The sequence below is a fragment of the Oryzias melastigma genome, linkage group LG8 (assembly GCF_002922805.2).
Source record: "Oryzias melastigma strain HK-1 linkage group LG8, ASM292280v2, whole genome shotgun sequence".
Classification (NCBI taxonomy): domain Eukaryota; kingdom Metazoa; phylum Chordata; class Actinopteri; order Beloniformes; family Adrianichthyidae; genus Oryzias; species Oryzias melastigma.
In genome coordinates, this window is record NC_050519.1 from 5,948,066 (window position 1) to 5,972,407 (window position 24,342).

At 39.4% G+C, this 24,342-nt stretch overlaps 2 protein-coding genes across 9 annotated transcripts in view; one reads left to right on the forward strand and one right to left on the reverse strand.

Annotated features, from left to right (window-relative positions):
- Positions 1–975, reverse strand: part of si:dkey-208k4.2 (uncharacterized protein LOC570186 homolog) — a gene marked incomplete in the record, with an annotated part of 3,254 nt that extends 2,279 nt beyond the window's left edge. The window contains 6 exon segments of the mRNA XM_024273075.2: positions 1–54; positions 141–214; positions 285–373; positions 464–554; positions 623–723; positions 789–975. Coding sequence (XP_024128843.1) covers positions 1–54; positions 141–214; positions 285–373; positions 464–554; positions 623–723; positions 789–917 — 538 coding nt within the window.
- Positions 976–5,029: 4,054 nt separating this feature from the next.
- Positions 5,030–24,342, forward strand: part of LOC112146969 (disintegrin and metalloproteinase domain-containing protein 11) — a 35,517-nt gene continuing 16,204 nt past the window's right edge. For 3 of the 8 annotated variants that reach the window (XR_002919350.2, XR_002919351.2, XM_036213174.1), the window contains exons 1-22: positions 5,136–6,567; positions 6,918–7,102; positions 12,659–12,735; positions 13,004–13,070; positions 14,398–14,480; positions 14,552–14,615; positions 14,689–14,749; positions 15,969–16,141; positions 17,216–17,287; positions 17,360–17,526; positions 17,615–17,699; positions 18,996–19,086; positions 19,319–19,370; positions 19,613–19,712; positions 19,811–19,882; positions 20,167–20,259; positions 21,795–21,875; positions 21,954–22,004; positions 22,085–22,148; positions 22,219–22,324; positions 22,402–22,521; positions 22,598–22,766. Coding sequence is in view for 5 of the 8 variants with exons in the window: in XM_036213174.1 (XP_036069067.1) it covers positions 6,507–6,567; positions 6,918–7,102; positions 12,659–12,735; positions 13,004–13,070; positions 14,398–14,480; positions 14,552–14,615; positions 14,689–14,749; positions 15,969–16,141; positions 17,216–17,287; positions 17,360–17,526; positions 17,615–17,699; positions 18,996–19,086; positions 19,319–19,370; positions 19,613–19,712; positions 19,811–19,882; positions 20,167–20,259; positions 21,795–21,875; positions 21,954–22,004; positions 22,085–22,148; positions 22,219–22,324; positions 22,402–22,521; positions 22,598–22,766 (2,094 nt within the window). In the remaining 3 variants the exon portion in view is untranslated. Of the gene's footprint in view, positions 6,568–6,917; positions 7,103–12,658; positions 12,736–13,003; positions 13,071–14,397; positions 14,481–14,551; positions 14,616–14,688; positions 14,750–15,968; positions 16,142–17,215; positions 17,288–17,359; positions 17,527–17,614; positions 17,700–18,995; positions 19,087–19,318; positions 19,371–19,612; positions 19,713–19,810; positions 19,883–20,166; positions 20,260–21,794; positions 21,876–21,953; positions 22,005–22,084; positions 22,149–22,218; positions 22,325–22,401; positions 22,522–22,597; positions 22,767–24,342 lie in introns of all 8 variants that reach the window. The other 5 variants (XR_004948314.1, XM_024273074.2, XM_036213171.1 and 2 more) reach the window with 4 other exon arrangements.

Sequence of the window (24,342 nt, forward strand, 5' to 3'; positions counted from 1 at the left end):
GTTTGCTCCAGGTGTGTTCAACAACCTGGCAGTCTTTCTCAGGGCAACGATAACCTGTAGACAATAAATCATTTTAAAAGCCTATTTGACTAAATACAACAAGATTAAAAAATAAAAAATAAAAGAATGAAGGCCTCAACCTGCATGCTTCTTCTCATGGGCTTTTCGTGCAATGTGAGAGTCAAATGTCATCATGCATCCAGTGTTGGAACATCTGCAAAAACATTAAATTATCTCACTCAAGTTCAGACATTTGTTGCTAAACGACCTCAATACGGACATACTTGAAGTTCGGAAGCACATCGTGCTCCTTTAAATGCAGCTTCAACAGTCGGCGCTTCTTGAAGGTCAAGGAGCACTTGGGTTGATTACACTACGGACACAAGTGGTTAAAGCAGAACAGATCAAAAACACTGAGGGTAGTGTAGCTTTGGCGCCATCTGGTGGACAGAATCGGTAGTACCTTGAATTTGTGGTCCCCGTGCGCGCTTTTCTGGTGTTTCTTCAGTCTTTGCGCATTAAAGAAACTCTTTGCGCAATTCGCAAACTTGCATCTGCGGAAATTTAATCAACTTAAAATATTTTCATACATCTTTGTCATTTTTAATGATTGGTTTCTTACGGGAAGCCTTTGACTCCTTTGTGTTGGAGCATGTGCGTCTTCAGATGGGATGTTCTCTTGAAACGGCGACCACACCCGGGTGCTGGACACGCGCACGGACGCTGCGCAAACCAGATTTCTTCAAAATCCATTTTCAAATGTTCATATTTTAATCGAGTCTCCATACCTCCCCGGTGTGCGCCGTTTCGTGCTGCTTTAGTTTCCACTCCCTCGGGAAGCTGGCTCCACAGCCGGCGTGGGCGCAGCTGAACACCTGCTGCGGTCCAGCTCCAACACCTTTCTCAGCCTTCATCATCTTGTCGTCTATTGGACGGAACCGCCGCGCTGCTCCATGGACTATTTATAGCTTTTTGGAAGTTCTCCTGATCACCTTCTGGTCCAAACACGTGAAAGTGGTTTCCCTGATTGCTCCACATCTGTGTCAGCTGTGATTTTCTGAAGAACTGGCGCACATGCGCTCCACTGTAATACTGCCATACGGACAGCAGGTGGCAGTGTCTTTCCAAACACAGAACTGCATTTTAAAGTTTGGAAAATGGCCTAAGAAAAGTAAAATAAATTGTCGTGATTTTTATGATTTTTTTTCAGAGGTTTTAAAAAACACAAAACTAACGTTTTGTAAAATAATAATGTAAAAAATATAAATATATAATATAGAAAGTAATTTATAAAACATAACTTAAAAAAATATAATTTTAAACAGGTTTTTTCCATTTTTATAATCGATATTAGTATTAAATTAAAGGATATTTAATAAAGTTTGTCATTTTTGCTTTGTACCATTTAACCATCATCCCATCAGCAATGTCATGTGGGCCTTATATAGTTTAAAAGTGGCAGAAAATGTGGACCCTGATGGGTTTGTCCACAGTTTCTGTAGTGGCTCAAACTGTTTGCCCACATTGAATTAAGTGGGCTCTTCCTGTGTTGACTGGCTTCGCTAGCCAGCCGCTGTTGGACAATGAAAATCACTAGATTGCTTCAACGGAGCTCGCTAGCTTGCTAGAGAGGAGCATGCTACAGCAGAGCTCGTTAGCTAGCAACAACAGAGCATGGTAGCTTGATACAGTGGAGCTCAATACAGCAGAAGTTGCTAGCTCGCTACAATGAAGCTCGCTACAGCGAAGCTCACTATAGCAGAGCGCGCTAGCTCAATACAGCAGAGCTCGCTAGCTCACTACAATGAAGCTTGCTACAGCAGAGCTCGCTAGCTTGATAAAGCGGAGCTCGCTAGCTTGCAACAACAGTGCATGCTAGCTCTATACAGTGGAGCTAAATTCAGTGGAACTAGCTAGCTCACTACAATGGAGCTTGCTATAGCACAGCTCGATAGCTCGCTATAATGGAGCCTGCAACAGCAGAACTCGCAAGCTCCTTACAGCGGAGCTCACTATAGCAGAGCACGCTATCTCAATACAGCAGAGTTCGCTAGCTCGCTACAGCGGGGCTTGCTACAGCACAAATTACTAGCTCACTACAACAAAGGTTGCTACAGCAGACCTCGCTAGCTAGAAACAACAGAGCATGCTAGCTCTATACAGCAGAGCTCAATACAGTGAAACTAGCTAGCTCGCTACAATGCAGCTCACTACAGCGGAGCTCACTATAGCAGAGCGCGCTAGCTCAATACAGCAGAGTTTCTTAGCTCGCTACAGCGGAGCTTGATACAGCAGAGCTTGCTAGCTTGCAACAACAGAGCATGCTAGCTCTATACAGTGGAACTCAATACAGCAGAACTTGCTAGCTTGCTACAATGAAGCTCACTACAGTGTAGCTTGCTAAAGCAGAGCTCGCTAGCTTGATAAAGTGGAGCTCGTTAGCTTGCAACAACAGAGCATGCTAGCTCAATACAATGGAACTAGCTAGCTCACTACAATTAAGCTCACTACAGTGGAGCTTGCTATAGCACAGCTCGCTAGCTCGATAAAGCGAAGCTCACTAGCTCATTACAACGAAGTTCTACAGTGGAGTCGCTGCAGTAGAGCTTGCAAGTTCGCTACAGCGGAACTCGCTAGCTCATTACGAAGCTTGCTACAGCGGAGCTCGCTAGAGAGCCCGCTACAGTGGAGCCCGCTAGCTCTATACAGCGGCGCTCGATTCAGTGGAACTCTTGAGTAGCTACAATAAAGCTTGTTACACCAGAGCTCGCTAGCATGCTACTGCAAAGCTTGCTAGCTTGATACAGTGGAGCTAGCTAGCATACAGCCTTCAGTTGAGTTTACCGTGAGTCATTTAAGACTGAAACGTGTGGTTTAAATGATAAAAAGCTATTTTTTGGCTTCATTTCTGCTTATCATAAATATATATTTTTTTAAAAACATCTTTTGACATCACCCTTCAGGAGGATTTTGTTTATAAAAAAATCACCATTTCATTCTTGATTTTGTTATAGAAAGTGGTTGAGACTTTTTCATTACCTACCAGTCTATTCTGAAAGATCCTGAAGCATTTCAAGAGCAGATCTAAGTGAGACACGACCAGCGTGCACTCTCACACGCCACTCTTTGCACTTTTTATTACTCAGCGAAGCAGCATGTGAACACAAGTGTCTGATCAGCAGCTATAAGTCTGACAAAGTGTTGATGCTTTAATGCGGATCACCAGCAGAAGGTTTATTGTTAAAACCTGATTTCAGCATCACTTTTGCTGTCAGGGAGGAACCGAGTCAGGAGCAGATTTATTCCCTCTACGCTGCATTCTTCCTCAAACTCTCTCCTCCTCCTCTATCTTTCATTCCCAGTTGGTCTCAAAGGGGGGTAAATGAAATATTCAGAGGGGGCTGTCAGTGCACAATGTGCCTCCATTAGTGTGGGATCTGCCGCAGGATGGCTGCTGAAGACATGTTTGCACGACGAGGTTGAACCCTGCAGGTTTGCAGGCGAAGATAGAGATGTGCAGAGCTTTGCAGGATTCTGTGCTGAATCGGCCTTCGTGCATTCGTTGGAGTTGATTTTTAAATTATTCCTCATATAGGATTGATGCAAAGTATATTTAAACACTTTATACAATTGCAAAACTAGATGTTAATTTGAAAAGACGTTTGTTTGGGAGACGTGTGACTTAGATGTTGCTTCCATATCAGCTCAAAATGGTATAGTAAAACTTTATTGTGTGAATGCTTAGTAAACAATACTTGTATTTTTGGTATTTATAAACATTAGAGTTTTTGAAATTTTGAGCAAAATATAAGGAAGTGAACGAGAAAGTCAAATTTCAAAATTGTAGTAGATTGGTAACAAGTCCTTACATATATTAAAGGGCTATGTTTTCATATTTTATAGTAATTTAAAAAGAAAAATATAGTTTAGCTAATATTTTAGCAATAGGCTAACATTTTTTTCTAATTTGTTAGCTACCGGGCATTTTAAGGCTAATTTAGAGTTTAGCTTCTATTTTAGCTAGTAATGTTTTTGACTAATTTAATTTACTGAGGAATTTAAGGCTATTTTGGAGTTTAGCTAGTATTTAAGGAATGTTCTAGCTTTTTTGGCTAATTTAATGTCTATTGAGATTTTTGTGCTAATTCGGGATTTAGCTAATGTTTTAGCAATAGGCTAACGTTTTTAACTAATATAGTTTACTGAGGAATTTCAGGCTATTTTTGAGTTAAGCTAGTATTTAACCAAGCAATGTGTTAGCTTGTTTGGCTAATTTGGTTTCTATTGAGTTGTTTTATGCTAATTTGGGGTTTAGCTAATATTTTAGCAGCAGGCTAACTTTTTAACTAATTTAGTTTACTGAGGAGTTTTATGCTAATTTGGAGTTTAGCTAGTATTTAAGCAACATGATAGCTGTTTTGGCTAACTGAATGTCTACTGAGGTTTTTATGCTAATTTAGGATTTAGCTAATGCTTTAGCAACATGCTAACGTTTTTAACTAATTAAGTTTACTAAAGAATTTCAGGCTATTTTGGAGTTTAGCTAGTATTTAAGCAAGTAATGTGTTAGCTTTCTTGGCTAATTTGGTTTCTATTGAGGTTTTTTATGCTAATTTGGGGTTTAGCTAATATTTTAGCAGCAGGCTAACTTTTCTAACTAATTTAGTTTACTGAGGAGTTTTATGCTAATTTGTAGTTTAGCTAGTATTTAAGCAACGTGCTAGCCTTTTTGGCTAATCTGATTTCTTCTAGGGTTTTTTAGACTAATTTAGAATTTAGCTTCTGTTTTAGCAACAGGCTAATATTTTTAACTAATTTAGTTTACTAAGCAATTTTAGGCTATTTTGAGTTTAGCTAATATTTAAGCAACAAGCTATTTTTTATTTTGCCAATTTGGCATCTACTGAGGTTTTTTGGGCTAATTTTGAATTTTTTTCATATTTAAGCAACACACTAAATATTTTTGCCAAATTGCCATGTTTTAGGGATTTTTAAGCAATTTTACTGCATATTTTTCAGAAATTTAGGTCAACTTCAGAACTCTATCATAGTTATTTTACAAAAGTCTTTTGGCAAAAAGCTTCAGCATCTTCAGCGACTACTTTCAGCAAAAAGCATTCACACAAGCATTATCGCAGGTAATGCAACTTTTCTAGTTCTAGTTTCAATTTGGTAGTTATTTGCATTTTTTTTAACATCTTGAGGTCTTGATGAGTGACAGTTCCAATGGATTCTGGAGGATTTCAATGCCTGCATGAGACAAAAGCAGGCAAGGAGCATCCAGAGACTGCTCCTCTGGATCCATACTCAACTCCCAGTGGACATGGGAGGCTGAACTTGGAGGAGAAACTCCGTCTCATGTTGCAGAAGGTCTGGATGTCAGCTCAGACTTCAGATGACCTCCTCACAGACAGACAGACAGACAGACAGCAAGAGCTTTAGAAATGATAAGCGAGCCAAAATGGGTCACAGTTTGGAGGTAAAATGGGTCACAAATTGAAAAGAAAAACAAGCCAGTCTATTATTTTGGAAAAAGGTGTAGAAAAGGGATGATTTTTTTTCCCTAAACACTGTGTCGACATCAAGAAATCCTACTTTTTTTTTTTAATGGTTATTTTATTGCAAGACTTTTTGACTCAAAAATGAACAACATTGTTTTCTGGCCATTTTCTGGAGTTTTAACAGGAATATCTACTATTTTATAGAAATATTATTCATTACGGAGGGAAAATGAATAACATTTCTCACAATGTGGTCCATTTTAGTTGACTCCACCCATCAGCAGCAGTGTAACAGCGTTATAGATTATTTGAGGCTTATTTCCACATAAACAAGAACATTTTACGCATCGATGAGGGTTTTTACGCACTGGATTTTCTTCCTCTGAACAAGATTTCCCTCTTTCCTATTCCCTCTTTTTTCTCTCCTCCCGTCTCCCTTTGAAGGCTTTTCTTCGGCCGCCTGGCTGTCGCATCCTCTCTCTGCGCAGAGCTGCATGGCAACCAGAGGAAGAGGAGGAGGAGGCTCGAGATAAGGGAGGGTACCGCGGCCCCACGTGTCCCACTCACCGCATTTCCCTTCACTTTTCCCATCCCTTCGTTTCCACTTATTCGCATAGGCTACACACACACTGGCGTATATTCCCCTCATCCATACACCCCTCTATAGCACGCACCCGCGCGGCGCTGCTGAGCGGAGCGGAGCGATGCGCCCGCGATGCGCGCTCTCCCGCCGATCCCTCTCTAGGCCCGTATCGATTCATTTTTCATCATCCTGATATGCAGATCCAAATTCGCCGTGGCAGCGTCGGCCGGAGCTGAGAGGGCGCGAGGTAGAGAGGGGGAGAGATGAGAGGACGCGCATCATCAGATGTTTAGCAGATTAACTTTGGATCCTCGCCACCATCTCTGCTGTGCGTTTTTTGGTCTTCTTCCTCCTCTCCACCTACCCGGGTCCTGACGTTGCGCGGCTCTCCATGCTGTAATCCGGGGGAATATGTGAAGATCATGCTGGCGGTGTGGTGCTTCATGCTCTTTGCTGCAGTGGGCGAGAGGCTTGCAGTCTCAGGTAAGGCGAGAGAGAGGGCACCCTGTGCGCTTTTTTTTCCTGCATCCACATATTTTTTTGCCCATGAGCAGCACTTTTCCCAAGCTTGGCAGTGGGGATTTATTGAACTGGATCTCGGTGCCAGCCAGCCAGCCAGCCAGCACCCCTGCAGAACTGCTGCATCAACACATCTAGCAAATGTACCACAAAGCACCACCCACCAGGGAAATCATTCCATCCTCAAAATGCACATAAACCTGCCTGAAAACACACTTAATTACTTATTGGTTAGGGGGGTAAATCATTTAAGTTCAATATCATTCAGTTCCAGCCTGTCCAGGATGAAAGCCTGCCTGTCATGCTGCATGCAGGTGTGGACAGGAGTGCTCTGCAGGATGGAGGCATGTGGGACTGGTTTGCCCCACCAGGCCGGCTGGACGCTGGGGACTCTGAGATCACTTATCCGAAGCGTCTGGTGCAGCAAATTGAGTCAGAGGAGGAAATGGCTCATGACTTCTTAGACACCCGGGTGAAGAACAGCAGCCGAAGCAGCACGGTGAGTTTCTGGATTTCTGTGAATTCTCCACCCGGAAGGCTTAATTTGGCAGCAGGGATCCCTGACAAGGAGTCTTCCCACAAATTGAGAACAAGATCTCATTAAAATGAACGCGTCCCGGGTGGACGATGAAGGAGAATATCAATGATGAGCTCTCACACCACAGGTGCATCTATTTCTGGACTAAACCACCATCGAATGAAAGTCAACACCCAGTTTTTTTTCTGAAGTTGCAGCAGTGGATCACATCGTGTTTGTCCTCCACCAGCTCTGAAACAATGATCACTTTGAGTGTATGCCATCACCCTGAGAGGTTCTGACATCACAAGTGATAGTCCACTTAATTTTTCTCACTTTTCAGTGGTGCCCATTACAAATAGGGCTGCCACGATTAGTCGATTAATCGACTATCAAAATAGTCGACGACTAATTTAATAGTCGATTATTTGTTCCTTCGTTTAATATGGAGTCAGAGTGTATTACAGTTGAAAGTTATAATGGCCTTATGATAGCTTTTTAGACTATTTTGGCATTTATTAAGTTTTTTTTAGTCTATTTTGGAGTTCAGCTAATATTTCAGGTACATGCTAGTTATTTAGGCTAATTTAGGCTTTTTATGGCTATTTTGGAGTTTAGCTAAAATTTCAGCTACATGCTAGCTGTTTTGGGTATTTTAGGTTTTTTTTGTTTTGTTTTTTAGGCTATTTTGGGTTTAGCTAATATTTCAGCTACATGCTAGCTGTTTTGGCTAATTTAGGTTTTTTGTTTTTTTAGGGTACTCTGGAATTTAGTTAATGTATCAGCTACATGCTAGCTGCTTTTGCTAACTTAGTCCCTTTTCTGTTTTTCAGTTTAGATAATATTTCAGCTAGACGCTAGCTATTTTGGCTAATTTAGGCTTTTTTATGCTATTTTGGAGTTTAGTTGATATTTTAGCTACATGCTACCTGTTTTGGCTACCTTAGTTCTTTTTCTGTTTTTTTTTAAGCTATTTTTCAGTTTAGATAATATTTCAGCTACATGCTAGCTATTTTGGGTAAGGTAGGGTTTTTTCTTTTGCTATTTTGGAGTTTAGCTAATATTTCAGCCGCATGCTGGCAATTTTGATAAATTTAGGCATTTTTTGTAATTTAGGCTATTTGGGAGTTTAAGTATTATTTCAGCAACATTCTAGCTATTGTGGCTAATAAATGCTTTTTTGATTTTTAGGCTATTATGGAGTTTAGCTAATATTCATCTACATGCTAGCTGTTTTGGCTAACTTAGTCCTTTTTCAGTTATTTGGGCTATTTTGAAGTTTAGCTAATATTTTAACTACATGCTAGTTATTTTGGCTAATTTAGGCTTTTTTAGGGCTACTATGGAGTTTAGCTAATATTCCAGCTACATGCTAGCTATTTGGCTAAGTTAGGCTTTTTGTTTTTGCTTTTTAGGCTATTTTGAAGTTTGGCCAATATTTCAGCTACATGCTAGCTGTTTTGGCTAATTTAGAATTTTTTTTCCATTTTTTAGGCTAATTTGGCATTTAAATAACATTTTATCTGGCTATTTCAGCTATCAACTTCAGCATTTTTAGCTATCAATTTAAGCATCTTCAGCTATCAGCACTAGCATCTTCAGCGGTCAAATTCAGCTTACAGCATTCACACTAACATTATCACAGGTAATGCTATTTATCTAGTTTTTAGTTAGTTTAAAGCTAATGATGGTTAAGATGTGTGCTTTACGTCCAGTTTGCACGTGACCCAATTAGTCGACTAATCGGAAAAAATAATCGGTGATTAGTCGACTATTAAAATAATCATTTTTGGCAGCACTAATTAAAAATGAAACGGGCCTGTCCTCTCTTAATTTTTACTGTTCAGATGTTGGTATTTTTGTGTCTGAGAAGCAATAATAGATCAATAAAAGCATCTCTTTATGTCCTTTGAACAGGAACACGTCTTCAGTCGTCGAGGCATGTTTGTGTTTTGTTTTTTTTAAATATTAAAGATGCTCAGGATGAGGGACGAGATAAATTTAGAAGCAGCAGGGGTGACGAGCTGAACTTGTTCCTACTTTTCTGTCACATCACGCTGGGTTGGAAATAGATGAAGCAGCGTCTGTGCCCGGTTTCATTTCAGCAAAGCGGAATTTGTGTTCGAAAAACCGGCACACCTTGTCTTTACTGAGCAGGAATGTTCAGTTTTTTTGCACTTAGTTGGAAGAATGTGAGGAAAATATTGAGGAATTATATTCAACTTTCTTTCATTTACCGCCCACTTGTTCAAATTCCGAAGCGTTAATGATGCTATAAAACTTTCTCAAAGCAAACATTTTCCCTCTCCAAATTGAGATAATTCACACAAATTTGCAATATTAGCAATAAAACATCTTTAGAGGTTATGGAAGTTGTTTTATTTTGGCACAAAAACGTCCGTGGCTGCACAATGCTTGAATGGAAAATCATGGATAAGTTTGGTTTTGTCTTTTTGACACATTTTTGTTTAATCTATTGTACTTTTCCGTCTTTAATTGGAAAAAGATTTGAGTCTGCTGCCCTTTCTAAGGTACAAATGTTAAATTTAGAACCGACAGATTTTCCTTGATCTCATTCTTTGAAGTGTTTTTTTATATCATGTAGGAATTACTGATATTTATTTTTTGAATTATTTTGCTCTGATGTAACATAAAAAAGATAACTTAATCAAAGCATTAAATATGCAAAGAATATTTTTGCATCTAATCAGTCCTTCAGAGAGATGCTGCCTCATTCGTGAACGATTTGCCGTGACTCTGAGAATGAGAAAATATCAATTATTCTATTTAGAAACAACATTTTTCTTTTTTTTTTAAGCAAACATTATGGAAAATTTCTGGGGAAGCTTTGGGAAAATTAAGATTTAAACTAAAATCTGATTAAAAAGATGCAAATGATTGTTGTAAACTGCCAATAGGAAACTAAAAAGAAAAATAAATCTTTCCGTTTTGGAAAACTAGCTGTTGATGACCACATTTTAAAACCCCTGAAATGATGGAATCGATTCGTCAGCCACAAATCCAGCCTCCACAATGCAGATGAAAGATTTATGCAATGACAGTGGAGGAACACGCATTACTTTAGCTTTTTTTTTCCAAGACGGTAGTAACAAATCTGTCGTCGGGGCTTCGGTGGAGGAAATCGTTTGTGGATGGTGATGCTTTTTGTTGTAAAAGCCCGGTGATTCACGGCGGCCCGGCTCCTCCAGACTGCGATCAAAGCCGCGCTGGCACGGTCCGACCGGCCGAACAGACACTGTCTGCAGTAAATTTCTCTCTGCCGTTTCCTCACCTCCCCTGCACTGGCAGCCGTCCATGAGGGACACTGGCACCGTGTGGATGATTATAGAGACCATTCCAGTCAAGTGTTGGCCTAATCTCCTTCTGTCAAACCCTTTTTCTGCACCAAAAACAGCCTTTCGCCTTCACAGTCCCACCCTGATCATTTCTTGTTCTATTTACAAAGGGTTCCCAGTGATCTTTTAGCTATAATTATGGCATTTTTTGCTAAAATCCAAAAACTTGTATAGTTTTTTAGGACATAGTTTCTGCAATGCGGCAGGAATTCATTAGAAATTCATTGGCCCAAAGTAAGCCTGACCTCCCATCATCCCCTTGTTTACGTTCTCTCCCGCTAGCTTACAGCCTCTTACACCCCCAGCAGTCCAACAAAAATCGTAAGCAATGTCGTTTTTTTGACCTACCATAACCCTCCGATGACGTAATTGTGCATCAAAACATTTTAACTATAGTGAAACAGAAGCTGCATCAGCTGATTTAGAAACCGACGGAAAATTAAAAAGATAACCGCAAAGGGTAATTAGAATCCAGAGCAGGAGTGGGACAACACATGAATCACACTGCACCAAACAGAAGTAACCGCTAGGGAAGTGAGACAAGCCAGAGGCGAGGTCCACTGCCAAGAACAAGAGTACAGATCCATCTGGAATCTCTAACCCCTCCCCCGAAGGGGAGTGGAAAAGAAGAACAACACATGAATCACACTGCACCAAACAGTAGCATGGAGAACTAAATGACCAATAAATGATAAATAATAGTGGGAATGCTTTTCGAATGTTTTTCAGCACGTAAAAACTCAATCACACTTTCAGCGATTTCAATAATCTTGGTTTCAAAACGTTCAGCTTGTTCACGACATTATTGCTTGTATTTTTTGTATTCATAAACTTTATAGTTTTTGAAATATTAAGCAAAATATGCCACATAGGAAATTAATGATAAAGTCTCCAAACTTCAAAAATTTAAGTTGATTAGCGACAAGATTTTAAAAATATTAATGGGTTATGTTTTCATCTTTTATAGTAATTTCAAATGAATTGGAGTTTAACTTCTTTTTTAGCAACAGGCTAATGTTTTAGACTGATTTAGTTTACTGAGAAATGTTGAGCTAATTTGGAGTTAAGCCAGTATTTAAGCAACAAGCTAGCTTTTTGGCTGATTTGTTATCTACTGAGTTTTTTTGTGCTTATTTAGAGTTTAGCTAATATTTTAGCAACATGCTAACGTTTTTGACTAATTTAGTTTACTGAGGAATTTTAGGATATTTTGGAGTTTGTCCAGTATTTAAGCAACATGCTAGTTTTTTCTTGCTAATTTGGCATCTACTAAGGTTTTTGGGTAATTTGGAGTTTAGCTCATATTTAAGCAACAAGCTAGCTTTTTTTTAAATTATTTTTATTTTGGCTGATTTGGCATCTCCTGAGGTTTTTTTGAGCTAATATAGAGTTTAGCTAATATTTTAGCAACATGCTAACGTTTTTGGCTAATTTGTTATCTTCTGAGGTTTTTGTGCTAATTTAGAGTTTAGCTTCCTATTTAGCAACATGCTAACGTTTTTGACTGATTTAGTTTACTGAGAAATTTTAGGCTATTTGAGAGTTTAGCTAGTATTCAAGCAATGTGCTAGGTTTTTTTTCTTTTTTTTGCTATATTGGCATCAACTGAGGTTTCTTGCGCTAATATGGAGTTTAGCTCATATTTAAGCAACACACTAAATATTTTTGCAAAATTAGGATATATTAGGGATTTTTAAGCAATTTTATTACAGCACTCTAGGACTTCAGCACTCTTTCATAGTTCATAGAAATTTTCAGTCTTTTAGCAAATTTAACATTTTGCAAAAAGCTTTTCCAATTTCAGCAAAAACCATCACACTAGCATTATCGCGGATAATGAAATTTAATTCAGTCATGCCAATCGTAAGTTTTGAGCCCGATACCATCTCAGACAAGGAAAGCAAATCTATTTGGATCTATTGGTCTGCAAGTGCAGAATGGAGCGATTGTAGTATCTGCATTATTACTACAGGCTTTTTCAAACAGCTTTTTTTGTACGATTTCCAACGATTTGAATAAAAAAGAAATGCATATAAATGCAATCGGAAGCTTAATTTTCTTTATAGATCTCCTCCATTGGAAATAAATGTCACAAGAACACGTTTCTATGTTGGATTTGAGTCGATAAAAATGTTATATTTCAGCTGTAGCATGTCTCTAACTTCTGTTTGTTTTTCCTCAGCCTGTCCACTTGGCCCAGAGTTGTTTTCAAGTAGAAGCCTTTGGACTCACCTTCACGTTAGACCTGGAACTCAACCAGTTAGTATCAGATCACATTTTTTTTTATTCTGTTCTTGCTTGTATCAGTAAGTGCTCTTAATTTACTGCAGCTGCTCTCATTAGCATTTTCCCCGCTCTTACACAAATGCACTTAGCGCCTCTATTATGCTACATGACAAGATGGGGAATACCAATGTGGCACTTCCACAGACTCCAACCATTTTAATGATCCTGCATGCTAATAACGTCTGTGGAATACGTTGCAAAGGAGAACCTCAAGCTGACGGCCTCTCTGCTCTCCTTTCAGTCACCTGCTGTCCTCGGATTACGTGGAGCGGCACTTCAACCACAAAGGCAGACCGTTGCAATCTGTGGTAAACTCGCCTTGGATTATAAATCTGTGAACTCATCTTTCTTTCTTTTTTTGGCACTTGGAAAGAAAGTGTTTTATTTCAAGAGAAGAAACATGCTGCCAAAGCGTTAATTTAAAGTTTAGCTCAATCCTCAAGGGGTCCCGAGTGCATTATATAACATATGTCCTCTCTTTCATTTTAGTTGAAAAAAAAAAAGCTTGATTTGCATTTTTTTCCCTTTAAGGTCAATTTTTAATGCCATCGTGATATTTAACGAATATTTTTGCAGTTTGATTTCGTCCTCCTCCTGCATCTATTTATAGAGGGTGCATTGTGTCCTCGCTGCTTCAAAAGTAGGCTGCTATGCAACTGTTAGGACTGAGGGTGTCTCGCTGGTTTACCTGCCGGGCTGCTGTCCAAACGAAAACAAAGTGATGCAAACCCGCAGAGGGGATCGCCACAGAGGGCAGGAGGAAGGGATGCAAACCTTTGATGTCATGAGTTTGGCACCTCCTCGCCGGCAGGGCTGGTGGTGGTGTTTTTTTTTTTTTTTTTTTTACATTTTCTTGTCTTTTGTACAAATGTGCCACTCGTTGCCCCTCAAGCACCCACCCAGACAGCCAGGCAAGCAACACTACGCGTCCCCACCCACCATCGTTCAGTCCCCCTGACCAATCACCAGCTTGTTTCCATAGCAACCAGTTTGCTCAGCAGTATCATTAAGTTCTTGGCAGCCAAGAGAATGAAAGAAGAGAGAGGAAAGAGCAGCGGCTCAAGGAAAAAAAAAAGAAAAATGCCAGAGAGGAGTGCAAACAGAAGCATTTTGGGGGGCAAACGCGTTGTTTGTGTTCAGTAAACTCCAAGTGGCGGGTGGTCAGCGCTCGCCGGGCTGCGAGCGGAGACCTGCAGCCACAGCAGATTGTCACTCAGCTGGACGGAAGGCCTCACATGACACGCCGCCCTCTCGCCATGGCGCTGGCGGCATATCGGGATGAGCCTCTAGCTGTTGTTGTGAGGCCGACGCCCCGCCGGGCTCGGTTTGATCCAGGTGAACCGCCACTTCTCACCTCGCAGGGCAGATTTCTTTGTCATCTCGTGCCCTTGAGCTGCAGCTCGCTCGTCAAACCGCGACGGCAACGCTGGTGTTGATTTATTGAAGAGATCCTTAAGCTGGGAGTACCTCCACTTCTGTTGTAAGTGAAGCACTGGAGAGTGAGTAGAACACAAGTAGGTCACAAACCGGCGTAAACATGGAGGTGGAGGAGTAGTGGAGGTCTTTTTCTCTTTTTTTTCTGTCCTCTGAGCAGTGAAGTATAAAAGCACAAGAACTGGTTTGTTGTGTCCTCAGGGTGGGGAGCACTGCTACTACCAGGGAAGGTTAAGAGGTTTATCTGGATCCTGGGCGGCTGTCTCCACCTGCCACGGCCTGTGGTGAGTAGAACAAAACCATCACAGTAAATTTTCAACTTGTCTTTCCTCTTATTTGATCCTTATTCTTTTAGCGGCATGTTCTCCGACGGCGTGTTCTCGTACGGGATCGAGCCCATCCACAATTCCAGTAATCAGGTAGTAAACGTTCATTTTTCTTTCTTTTTTTTGGGGAGTCTGGATGCTAATTTGTTGCTTCTATCACTGCTAGGTTGATGGTGCTCACTTCATACGGAGGATGCAGGATATCAGACTCGGCCCACACTGCCCAGGTATGCCGTCACAGTGAATCATAGCGGCTGAAAGTGGGATGCTACCTACACTTGAGTGTGCTTGAATGTCGCTACCCGACGCTAGCGCATGTACCCACAGTCGGAAGAGGCTTGGTGCAAAATGTCAAATTGCAAATCTTGCTCCAGGCTTTTTCTTTCACAGCTATATTCAGATGTATAAAAGACTTTGGGTGAATTAGAATTCTTCTCCCTACATTTAGCCCTCCAAACAGAGATATTGACAAATAGTGGCTTTGTCAGAATTCCTTCACTAATCTCTATATATTAACATTCGCCATTTTCCAGTGCTGTCCGAATCTGCTAATTCAAAAATTGAGTGCACTAGAAATTTCCCAGAAGACCCAGTCAGTGGGGCAAAGTGGGTAAAAAATACACATTGGCTTCAGTGGGGACTCAGTGAGGTGGCTCGCTACGCTAGCCAGTCGCCAGATGGATAGGATAGCGTGTTAGCGAGGTCCTCTGTAGCAAGCTAATGAGCTCCGTTGTATTGAGCTAGCGAGCTCTCATTTTGTGAACTCTACTGTAGCATGCTAGCAAGCTCATCTGTAGCTAGCAAGCTAATGAGCTCCGCTGTATCAAGTTAGCAAGTTCTGCTGTATTGAGCTAGCGAGCTCTGCTATAGCGAGCTCTTCTGTAGCAAGCTAGCGAGCTACATTGTACTGAGATAGCGACCTTCCCTGTAGCGAGCTCTGCTGTAGCATGTTAGCAAGCTCATCTGTAGCTAGCGAGCTCCTCTGTAGCAAGCTAATGAGCTCTGTTGTACTGAGCTAGCGACCTCCTCAGTAGCAATCTCTGATGTAGCATGCTAGCAAGCTCATCTGTAGGAAGCTAATGAGCTCCACTATATCAAGCTAGCGAGCTCTGCTGTAACATGATAGCAAGCTCCGTTGTTTTGAGCTAGTGACCTCCCCTGTGAAGGTATCAGAGCAACAATGGTAATTCTGAAATATAAAATGACTGAAGAATAACTGTTTATCTCTCAATGGAAGTCCATTTTGGTCTTCTATTTTGAACACGTGAGGGGAGGGGTTGTCCATCGTTTTCTACAGTCTATGGCTTTTGGAATATCATTATTTTTTGCCATTTTTGCCACGAGAATGCCTTAATGATCCGATAAAATCTGTTCGTGTGAGTGTTTTTGTCTTCTCTGTACGTGTGACTCCTCTGACTGCCTGTAGTTCTGCTCCTCTGTGTCCAGACTGCAGAGAGGAGGACGAGCCGGACAGCAGAGGAGGTGATGAAGGCCACGCCAGAACGAGGGAGCAGCAGGGGTCTGCCGGGCTGAAAAGATCCAAGAGATTTGTTCACAGGCGCTCCGTCCAGACCGAGACCAAGTTCATCGAGTTGATGGTGGTCAACGACAATGACATGGTGAGCTTAGCCTTTGGCGTTTAACAAAGAAGAGAAATAATAAATATAAACCATTAAATATAAACTTTAAAATAAAACAAGGTTTATCTCTGCTACTGGTGAAAACCGTCTCGTGTGACCTTATAGGTCAGGGGTCAACCTGAAGCTTTTATATTCCCTCGTTTGGGCTCTTTAGATTCTAGAAAAATTTGAATAAATGTTGAGTTTGTAGTTTTGGGTAATCTGTTTTAGTTAAAGTTTGTCATTTATATTTAAAAACATGTCCGATTACTGCTCTGCAGAAACTAAGTCGTAGAAAATGCACAAAGATTTGGGATAAAAATGGGATAATCATGATTAAAAGACCAATGAGAATGCTTTTAGAATTAATCCGACTTTAAACATTATTAGACATTAAAATTAGGAATATTGTAAGAAGTTATTAATCATTAGATAAAACAAAATGATAAACACAAAATAATAAAATATCAAAAATATCTAGTATCAAATCCTCTAACTGTTCCAGAAACTAAACACTAAAAAGAGACCTTTTTGTACATTTTTTTTTTGTCAGAATGGCTAGCAGACGATTTATGGTTCATATTTTACTGCCATCAACAGTCAATGTAATTGTACAAAAAGTGTCTAAATTAAGTTTTTTAAGAAAAATCAACTTTAGACTTAAACTTTAGTAGCTGTGGTAGATTACAATGTAATGATTTTTGCAAAAATAAATGTAAAATGTATCAACTCAAAAATGTTTTCCCTATTTTCTAATATAAAAGAAATAGTCATTTTTTTAAACTAAAGTTCTAAATCTAAAACGGTTCCATAGACTGTGGTGAAGTCTTCAAAGTCTTCTGAATCTATTGTTGGACGCTCATAAACATTTTGGACTCACTGAAGGAAAAGTCGTCATGACAACATAAAAAAATAAAAAAAATAATAAAAAATCCTCAATTATGATGATGATGACTGCAAACTGTCGTCTTTCTGAGCTTTCATCAAGACGATCCAAATCATTACAGCTTCTGAATTGTGTTTGCGTGCGAGAGCTCGCCCCTCTAAGCCATCTGTGCATCATTGTCTCCACAGTTTGTGCAGCTGCGGAGCTCCAGCAGCCAAACCAAGAACTTTGCCAAAGCTGTGGTCAACACAGCCGACACAGTAAGAGCCTCCATCCTCCCACTGATCCTCTGACTCCACCGGTTACTCCACCCAACAATGTGCCGTCCTCAGATCTTTCAAGAACAGCTCAACACCAGGATCGTGTTGGTCGCCATGGAGACCTGGACCACTAAAAATATGATGCCCGTCGTTGAGGATCCACTGGAAACACTGCAGAACTTCATGAAGTACCGAAAGGACAACATCCGGGAGCAGAGTGACGTCGTCCATCTATTTTCGTGAGAGAAAAACGTTTTTTTTTGCTTTTGAACATTTTTTTTCATTTTAATCTCCAGTTGTTTTTAAAGCTTTTGTGTGCTCCCCCAGAGGGCGCACGTTTCACAGCAGCCGCAGTGGGACGGCCTACACGGGAGGGGTGTGCTCTCCAACCAGAGGAGGGGGAATCAACGAGGTGAGGAAATGATTCACACATACGACATGTTTAATAATAAATATACTTCTTGTTTTTGGTGGAATTAAAAAAAAAAGTCAGGAGTAAATTTAACTGTAATAGTCTGATCCATCATTCTTTAGTCAGAGAAAGTTTTCAAACTTGGTACGATCCGTCAGTTTGATCAAAGATCTTTCAAAGTTTGGGTTGTTTTGTATTTTAAGACATAAAATAATAAAAAAAGAAAGAAGGATGTTAGAGATTAGGAGTCAAATATAAAAAAAAGGGGTTGGAGTTGGAGGATGACTTAAAAAGTAGGAATGGATAGAATTACCATTTTTTTAGAAAATGTAAGAACTTCAATATCAAATTGAGAAGAACAAAATAAAAGGTTCAGAGTTGCACTAAACTTTGGAACGGGTTAAGTAATGAGCTCAAACGATGTTTAAATATCCAAAAAATTAAAGCTCTACTTGACTTTAGTTAATAATCACTATATTTATTGAATCAAATGGTATATAAGTGTTTTTCAGTTTGTTTTAAATCAATTTCATCATTTCTGTATTGAGTTTAAAAAATCTCTGATTAATTTGTCTTGTATATAATTATTTACTTGAAATCAACCAAATCAAGCAATCAACAGACCAAGCAACCACTCAAATAAATCAATCAAGATATCAACCAAACCAATCAATAAATCAATCAATCAAACAACAAATAAACTAAATCAACAAATCAACAAATGAATCAAACATTTAATCAAGCAAGCAAGCAATCAACCAACAAATCAATAAAATCAAGCAATCAACCAAGAAATCAAACACTCATATTTACCAATCAATAAAGCAACCAAGCAATCAACTAAATCAATCGATCAACCAATCAAGTAAGCAATCAACCCACCAATCAAACATTCAGCAAACAACAAATTAATTAAATCAATCAATCAATAAATGAATCAAGCATTCAATAAACCAAAAAATCCATTAAATCAAGCAATCAACCAACAAACCAAATCAATTAATCAAGCAATCAAGGAACCAACCAATCAATCAATACATTACACAACCAACCAATAAGCAATCAACTAACCAATCAATACACCAATCAAACAATTATTCATAGAAGACTTTTTTGCTTTGGCGACCCCTGATGGGAGAAGTTAAAAGTTCATCATTAGACGTATCCAAATAAATCCTTCCAATTGTTAAGCATGGAGGTGGGAGTGTGATGATTTAACACTAATGAGCTTCCATCAGTGTGTGAATGAAACTGTAACTACAAGAAGTTTTAGTTTTTATTCTGGCGTGTTTTCAGTATGGAAGTGTGGGTGTGATGGCCATCACTCTGTGTCAGAGTCTGGGGCAGAACATCGGGATGAGATGGAACAACGCTCGCGCTTCTGCAGGTAGGAGAACAGCAGAAGAATGAAATAAAAGAGTAAATTCAAAGAAGAAGAATCTGGTGGGAGTGTCTGCAGCCGTCCTGTAATTCCACTCTGATATGAGGGGATTAGGAAGACACTAACGTCTGAGGAACGTGATTAATGCAGTAGAGGAATGACCAGGTGCAGATCTGATCTCTAATGTTGGGGTTTCTACCTCCTTCTAACCTCTGATTTCTGTGTTTCTGCTGCCCAGGCGACTGCAGGTGTCCCGACGCCTGGGTGGGCTGCATCATGGAAGAAATCGGGTAAAATCTCATTTCTCAACCACATTTTCCCCAATTTAGAGTGATTTTTGCATTCAAAATGAACGGTTTCCTTCGACAGATGGAACAATAGAGATTTTTTTTTCGAGTAATATCTTCCTACAGATGGTAACATTTCTGTCAGATTGCAAAGTGACAGCAGAGACGCCCACGGCAGATCTGGCCGAAAAGCCTTTTATTTTACGTCTTGATCTTTAAGCGAGTTTGTGTGTTTGTGATCACAGATTTTATCTGCCCAGAAAGTTTTCTCGCTGCAGTGTTGACGAGTACACGCAGTTCCTGCTGCAGGGGGGTGGGAGCTGCCTTTTCAACAAGCCCAATAAGGTGAGCACCGTGTGGGGGCGCGTTCTGTCTCGGAATATTTTCAACATTTAATGCTTCAAATCTGGTAAAAAAGAGAAATAAATAAATTGTGGTTTCAGCTGCTGGATCCTCCGGAGTGTGGGAACGGTTTTGTGGAACCAGGAGAAGAGTGTGACTGTGGGTCGCAGGTGGTAAGTAATGGATGGGTAGCACCTCCACGCTAATCTGTGTACTCACATTAACACACTTTCATAGCATCTTTTCAGCCTCTTTCACACTTTACAATGTGTTTCTCTCTTAAGCATGCAGCAAATGTAGCGTGCAGCCCTCTGTCTCCTCGGTCACACTCAGACATTAACTTTGGAGTGGCGCCGAAACACACTTTGGAGACAACAGCTCCACCAGTGACGCCTCGGCCTCCTGGGGCGCGGTGCCACAATGTGAGCTTATAATCTTTTGCCTCCTGTGGCTGCAGGAATGCGCTCGCAGCGGAGGAGCCTGCTGCAAGAAATGCACCCTCACGCACGACGCCATGTGCAGCAATGGGCTCTGCTGCAGCAGCTGCAAGGTGAGGGCGTCTGGAAGTACGGTGGCCCTGAAGTCCAAAGCACATCTAATAACTCGACACAAGAACAGTAATAAAAAATGCATAAATAAGTACATTTATTGACAATATTACATCTTAGGAAACAAAAATAGATTGAGAACTTCAAAAAAATCAAAATAAAACAAAAAAATGAAACACTGCTGATTGGATGATGACATTTGTCCATTATTTCAACTAAAAGTCATTAGATTTCAAAGTGATGACCCATTTAATATTTATTTTTTTTCTGGATTTTTTTATGTTTAAATTTTTTTTTTATTTTTTTACATTTTGGTTTTGTTTTCTAAAATGTGTTGCTATTTTTTAAATAAATATATTTATTTTCATTGTCGTAGTGATCCTTAAACCGTTTTTCTGATGTGATTTGGACTTCAGGGCCACCGTACAAAAATGTGAATTCAAAAAAAAAATCAACAAATATGTATTTTTTTTATTAATTTGTTGACTAGTAGATCAATAAAATCAATCAGAGATTTGTTTAACGTGGTTTAAAAATCCACAGAATTACTTTATGTAGTGATTTTAATAATTTACTTATATTTTGTTAATATTCAATAAATAATCAAAATGTTTGCATGGAGATTAACTCCAATGGGTCAAAGTTTCCTTTTTTTTACCTATTTTTAATTTTTTTTATTTTAGATGTTTTAGATTAAGGAACTCACAAAGTTCTGAGAAATTTGAGAGTTTTACAAATTCAAATCATTGGTTTTTTTTATGTAAATTAAAAAAAGATAAATCTGCCTCCATTGAAAAGTAAAATTTGTACGTCTATTATATCACTGTTAACTTTTCCCTGCAGGTAATAATACAATTTTAGAACTAGGTGTTAATTTTTTAGTACTCTCTGCAGCATTTATTAAAAAAAAAACATTTTTACAACGAAAAGTTTAATATTTAAGTGTCTCAAGAATCAAAGTGCACAGCAAGAAAATGGTGAAAAAATGTAAAAGTGAAGGAAAAAAATAAAAATCATATCAAAAATAAACACCAGAGCCAGAAAAGCTGCAGTATAGTGAATGTTTAACCAGCAATAAACTAATATTTGTATCTGTAGACTTCTGTTAGTTTATAAAGGTTTTTATTTGTAAAATCTGTAAAAAGGGAAAAAACATTTTTACTAAGCATGTCTTTGCCTGGAGCAATGAAGGTTATTAAATATGTTTGATAAGTTTAACTTTTTAAAAGTTCTTTTTAAAGATATAAATCACTAACATTTTTGTTGAAATGGACTTCAACACCAAAATCATTTGAGATATTTAGCTTTTTTTAAATAAATAATACTTATTATAGTTTAGTTATATTATAGTATAAAAGTTTTCATAGTTTAGTATTTATCATTCTGTTGGTCCAAGGAGGAAATTCAGAGTTCAAACCTGCACTCAGAGTTGACTGACTCAGAGTTCACAAACTCAGAGTTTTATCGGTTTCAGAAAACCATTTAAAGGAACTGAAAACGTTGACTTAAATGTGTTTGATTTCCATCTCCATCTCAGTACGAGCAGAGAGGAGTTGTGTGTCGAGGAGCCGTGAACGACTGTGACATCCCAGAAACCTGCACCGGAGACTCCAGCCAGGTGAGGCTTTCTGCGGCCAAATCCGTCTGATGGCGTCCCACAAAGCATCCGTCATGTGATGTTCTGATTCTCTTGCAGTGTCCTCACAACGTCCACAAGCTGGACGGCTACATGTGTGACAACAGTCAGGTTAGGCCTGCTTTCCTGCATGTTGTCCAGTTCGCTGCTGAAGCTGTTTGTGCTTGAACGCCTCCCTTTGACCTCGGCAGGGACGATGTTACGGCGGGCGATGCCGGACTCGTGACGGACAGTGCAAAGGACTCTGGGGCTTCAGTATGTAAAGTTAAACCACATCTCCCAGCAGGACTTGACAGATATTTGATCGTATTTATTGCCTTTTTAGATTCGGCGGACAGGTTTTGTTACGAGAAGCTGAACGCCGAGGGGACGGAGAAAGGGAACTGTGGTCAGGGTCCGGGGGGACAGGGCTGGCTGCAGTGCAACAAGCCGTGAGTTCATGTCAACGCTTTAATCTGCTGCTCCCAACTCCTGTGCGACAAGATAACCAGAGTGTTTGATCCCTCAGGGATGTGTTATGTGGTTTCCTGTTCTGTGCCAACGCCACCACGAAGCCCAAGTTCGGAGATCTGCAGGGCGAGGTGACCAGCTTCACCCTGTACCATCAGAACAAGTACCTGGACTGCAGGTGGGTCGTCACTTCCAGAACATCTACCCCCTTCAGTTAGGTTTCTCAGTGATGACTTCTCCCACTGTTTGTTCAGAGGCGGCCATGCTCTTCTCGAGGACGGCTCTGACTTGGGTTATGTGGAAGACGGCACCCCCTGTGGGCCCAACATGATGTGTCTGGAGAGACGCTGCCTCCCTGTGGCGGCCTTCAACCTCAGCACGTGCCCCGGCTCGAAGTTTGGAGGAATCTGTTTTGACCACGGGGTAAAAAGATCCTTTAAAATCCCACTCCGATCACATTTTGTGTAAAAGCAGTCCCCAATGTTACTTTGAGTATTAATTAGTTTCTGCAGAAACTACTGTGGGCAGGGAAACCCCGCCCCCTTTCCTGCAACAGAGCAAAGTAGAGAGTTTGTGGCATATTTTCTATGTCACAAATAAACTCGTTTTCAAACAGCTACTCCTGATGAACAACAATATGAAGTAGAAAAGTTCCATTACGTACGATGATATGAGTGTGAATGCTTTTTACTGAGAGTAATCGCTGAAAATGCTGAAGCTTTTTGCTGAAAATGGTGACGTAATTTACTTTAACTGCTAAAAGGATTTGCTGAAAATGCTAAAACTATTAGCAAAATGTTAAATTTGCTGAAAGAACTGCAAAGTTGAACTGCAAAATAGCCTAAAATTTCTTACTTAAATAAATGAGCTAATAGCTTATTGTTTGTTATCTAGTGAATAATAATACATTTATTTTATACACTTTTATGAAGTTTTCAGCTCAGGGCTCCAGAGTGTTCGGGTGCCCCAGGCGATCGCCTACCTCTACCACTAGCATCAAGCTAGCAGACTTTAGTTTTGTGTGCTAAATCCATTTACATCTTTTGTAAATCGAATATTGATCTACTTCTACTTCAATTTCCTGTGAACAAAGAGACCTTAAATTCAAGTCTTTACAGTCTTTTTCCTAATAATAATTAAATAAACACAATAAAAACATCTGGTTTCCAGAAGTGCTAATTTTATTGTATTATTTTTTAAAACAAATTTAGTTTATTTTAATTAGATCATTTGGTAAAACAAGAATTGTATGATTTAAAAAGAAAAGTTTAGTGTGTTTTCTACTTTTTTGACAGTATAAACTTAAAATAAATTGAATATATCACATTTTTATTTATTTTTTTTTTGCTACTGGCATTTGGGCTGGGTTGAAAAAATCCATTAATCGGTTTGAATCGATTTAAGCTTAATAGATCAATAATCGATTCACAAAATATACAAATGGATTTAGAACACAAAGCTAAAGTCCGCTAGCTTGATGCTAACGTTCAATAGAATTTGCCATAGGGCGGCTAATGCTAACGCTCGGTTGACCAAAAAAAATACATTGCTGACTAAATGAACATCTTTATTTACTTACAGGCAAACTCTTTTGAGGAATTCGTTTTTGAAGTAACTGTTTGTGGTCTAAAACTTCGTTTTTTCCCTCTTATACTGTTGTCTTCTTCTTGAATAAAGTGTACTTCTATAGCGCGATCGCCACCTAGTGGCCAAACTGAAAAGCTCTCCAGGAGAAGCGGCACTGTTTACAATGTTCATTTTACTAATAGATTTTACAATATGTGAACTGTATGAGATTAATATAAATATATTAAAATTAAATATATGATTTTTAATGTATTTCTAAACAAATGTGTATAAATTTGTAAACTTAAAATCTAAAGAATCGGAAAAAATCGGAAACGAATCAATTCAGGCTCTTGTGAATCGAATCGTTTTTGGAAATTATAACCAATACCCAGCCCTAACTGGTATAGCAATAACATTTATCAAAAAATTG